General features: G+C 29.9%; 1 protein-coding gene across 1 annotated transcript; it reads right to left on the reverse strand.

The window, feature by feature from the left end:
- Positions 1–878: 878 nt before the first annotated feature.
- LOC106687685 (enhancer of yellow 2 transcription factor) lies at positions 879–2,352 on the reverse strand. The gene is made up of 3 exons (XM_014431701.3): positions 2,184–2,352; positions 1,967–2,106; positions 879–1,045 (listed from the first exon to the last, which is right to left on the reverse strand). The coding sequence occupies exons 1-3, from the start codon at positions 2,243–2,245 to the stop codon at positions 960–962; spliced, it is 288 nt and encodes a 95-aa protein (XP_014287187.1). The 5' UTR covers positions 2,246–2,352; the 3' UTR covers positions 879–959.
- Positions 2,353–3,849: the final 1,497 nt, after the last annotated feature.

Raw genomic sequence — 3,849 nt, forward strand, 5'->3', positions numbered from 1 at the left:
TTGTTATCTCTTTTGTTCTATAGCCCTGATGAAAATCTGAAACTCAGGTCGAAACGTCAGCATAAAATAAATAAATATGGTTTTGTTTATTTATGTTGTTCTTTGCTGACCGCACCCCCCCGACAAACTTCTCCAATCATTAAAATATAAAGTTTGATACAAATAAATAATTATTGGTGATATAATAGTAAAAGTTGTTAAATCTCCCTCCATTATACTTCTTCCTTCAAGATAGCAATAACAGGAAAAGTAATAATTCACAACAGAACATATTTTGCTTTGCTTTATTAGTGGCATACATAAAAAAAAATTTGTGAACAACTATTTTTATCAATTTTTTTTTAACCACAGCCCTGATCATCTACAAAATTTTTTTCATTTCCGTCAATCATATATATGTATAATAAAAAAAAAAAAATTTACTTTATTTTGGATTGAATGTATTACAAAGATAGTACCTTAGATTGGTTTTTCTTTCTAGAGTTGGAGTCATCTTACAGATTGTCTCACAGCTATTAGGGTGGCAACAAAGTAACCCCAGTCTAAAGTACAATCTATAGAATATACCAAAGACATAATAAAGAAAAGCAAAACAGTGATTTTGGCCATTATAGACTTCAAAGTCATGAAAAAGTTAGTATTATAAAATAATAGCCTATTATTATATGAACAGGATGTTCCTCCAGATGGTTTGGAGAAGTCACGTTTACATCAATGGATTAATTGAATATTTCTCTAACTATATATTTATTAGTCAATTTAACAATGATATGACTTTTTTTATTTTTAAATAAATCAGAATGGAGCAGCATTGACCTCATATGTGCTTCACCCGTGAAATATATGGTAAAACTGATAACACAAGGAAACCATACAAATTAAATCATTTAAGCATTTATTTTCTTATAATGTCAAAAAATTAAATAATAATAAGGCCGATAAATATTCGAATAGTTCAATCAATCGTCATAATAGCCAGCTGTATGAAGCAATTTCTCCTTCACTTTTAATAATAATTCCCTTTTTACAGATGCAGGTACTAACGCTGAAAAACAAAACAAACTATTAAATGTTTCTTCAAAGATTCTAGATAATAAATTTATGTATAGGCATCATAATGTGTAGACATCATAACACCAGGTAATATTGTAACAGAGTTTAGAAAATATTTTACAAAAATAAAAATTAATATTATTTTACATTTTAAACTATTGTCTCAAAACATATTTTTAAATAATGAGGTGTAGATATTATATTTTTAGATAGATTTTACTTCAAAGAAAATTAAAATTGTATATTTGATTGGAGTGTACCTAGGTAAGGTATGGTTGCAAACAACTAAATTTTAAGGAATATATTACTTTATCCATCATTCCAAAGTAATATCTGATCTCCAATTCAATGAAACTAATAAAATAGATTCATTTTTCCCAGCTAGATCATAAAAATCATCAAAATCAATTCTATCTATTTACAGACAAACATTCTTACCAAAGAGTGTTTTATAATTCTCAAAATATTGTAAGAAAAGAAAAAAATTAAAATTAAAAGAGCAAATATAGAGTGAATTACAGAATTAACTTTGGAGTTTTTTCTTCTTTTCCTACATATTCAACCACTCTAAGGATAATCATACTGCAAATCTTTTTTCGATTGACAAAGGTGTCATAAAATTATTTTAGCCCAAGAAGAGTGTGATGAACTTTTTTGACTGCAGAAGGATACCATGGTGACAGCAGTTAGGGAACTGCAGTTCTAACATTCTGAATAAGTAAGCTTTGAATTTTTGTGTACCTCTGTGCCTTTGCCTTAAAAACAATTACAAAAACTAATTACAAATTAGGCAGGCTATAGAAAGGTTTCCTTGGTACTTCAATGATTATACTACTAGGTCTTAAAAGAATCAGTTCATTAAAGAATTCTAAAATAAAACAAAAATAGAAATAAAATTATAAGTAAAACTTGCCTCTGCCTTTCTTTGCAACCTCATTAAATAATTCATCATGAGTGACATCCACAGAATTCCTCTTTGTATCCCTGCACATCATATGTATTTGATCCACCCAGCCACATTCATATAAACGTGTCCTTAAAAGATCCTTAAACCTAACGCCATACTTAATATCATAGCCATACTCAAAATATTAATTCACAAAAATTAACAAAATACCTATCTTACACACCTATTATAATCACCAGTAACTTTGAGCAAAGCCAATTGCTCTGAACTAGAATCTAGAGTCATATTGAGATAAATTAAAAAAGATTCACTGGAAAACGTCTATTTATTCACAACCACCTAAAAACACTAACACAGTTTAACCTTCCTATTTCATTTCTGTTATGAAAACAAATATGGTTAATCTATTCTGAAGCCAAAGAGGTAGCTGAACGCCCACCAACCAAACAATAATTTAATACCTATAGAATATCTACAGCTTAATCCAACTAGCAAAATACGAAATTACTAATAGATGTTGATTATAAATGCTCTTTGGGATAAATATACCAGTATGAAGTAAGGTGGGTATTTTGGGCATTTCGCCGCACCAAGTCGCAACATATAATAAGAATGGATTAGTTGGGTTTGTCTTCCATCGTTGTCTAATACATTCGTAGTTACTGTATAAAATTAATATTAATAATATAGATTTGATTAACTAAGTTTTATTTAAGAATAGCACAGCTAATAGAAATCTTTATTTCATTACAATGAATAATGTAATAAGAGGTAAAGGATTCAAAACATCATCTCTGGAAAAAGTTCGAATGCTTAGGTTATAGAATGTAGTGACAACCCCGTGATTCCTCATACTTGTCTTATTTCATGCTGGCTAATTTAGATGTCGCTAAATAGGCCTACAAACAAGCAGCTTGGTTACCAACTTATTTTGCAGCATCCATAATGAAGATGATGTTCAATATTTATAGGCAGGTTGGTGATTAATATTTCATATTCAACTGAGGTACTCAAAATGATTTGATCTAAACTCAACAAGGCATGTTAAAAGTTTGTGGTCAGGCTGGAAACAATGTTGAAGTATTGTATCTTACCTTAAGACAGCATATTAACTGCAAGTTTGACAAACAAGATGATCGTCTTTAGGCCCCTTTAGACTAAAAATTACTTAATAAATATATGTATGTATGTATATAATATAAGTTATGGGATGGCCAGGCACAGTATCAGCCGTAATCCTTACTCCCCTCGTAAACAAACACGTAAAATATATATAAGAGAGATTAAAAGGAGAAATAAAGCAGAGTTATTCCAGCAAGAGGCTTCAAATGCGTTTGCCACTAAAACAAATGTAAAATAATGAAACATTAAATTAATTATAATTAAAAATAGATTTAAAAGAAATATACTAAAGGAATAAAAATGTTGATAATAATTTCGACATTGGCAAACCCATTTCAAATCTTTGCTAACGTCAATTATTGCCGTTGAGGACGTTAATCTTGCCACCACACTATATTTTCATCTACATAATTAGAAGATTGTTTTAAAACCTTCCTCATCGCTAGTAATATCTATTTCCAAGTATGAAAAGGTTAAAAACAACGAATCGATCACCTGAAGTACAAAGAGTTTACTCAGCTTCAATTTTCAGGAAACTATTCAAAATGCATTGATAAGTATCCTGCAAAGTTCGAAAGACGAAAAGATTTAATTGATAGATCCTAAGGTCACTTAGGATCACCAAACACTTTTTGTTCGATGAAGAATACAGAAGACAAGATAAAATTAAAGCCATTTGGTTTTCACACGAAGAGCAATCTGTCATCACACACATCTTGTTATGGTAACACTGTAAGGCTACACTGTAACCTCCCTGCTTTGTCTGT

Source organism: Halyomorpha halys, unplaced genomic scaffold (genome assembly GCF_000696795.3).
Source record: "Halyomorpha halys isolate HHAL.00 unplaced genomic scaffold, Hhal_1.1 Scaffold999.1, whole genome shotgun sequence".
Lineage (NCBI taxonomy): Eukaryota > Metazoa > Arthropoda > Insecta > Hemiptera > Pentatomidae > Halyomorpha > Halyomorpha halys.

What these genes read in the sequence shown, in the direction of transcription:
- LOC106687685 (XM_014431701.3), bottom strand. Translation starts at nt 2,245, where the DNA reads ATGACTCTAGATTCTAGTTCAGAGCAATTGGCTTTGCTCAAAGTTACT. An exon ending in GTTACTGGTGATTATAATAG is followed by an intron (nt 2,107 to 2,183) that starts GTGTGTAAGATA and finishes GTATGGCGTTAG; the next exon opens with GTTTAAGGATCTTTTAAGGA. An exon ending in GGTTGCAAAGAAAGGCAGAG is followed by an intron (nt 1,046 to 1,966) that starts GCAAGTTTTACT and finishes TTTGTTTTTCAG; the next exon opens with CGTTAGTACCTGCATCTGTA.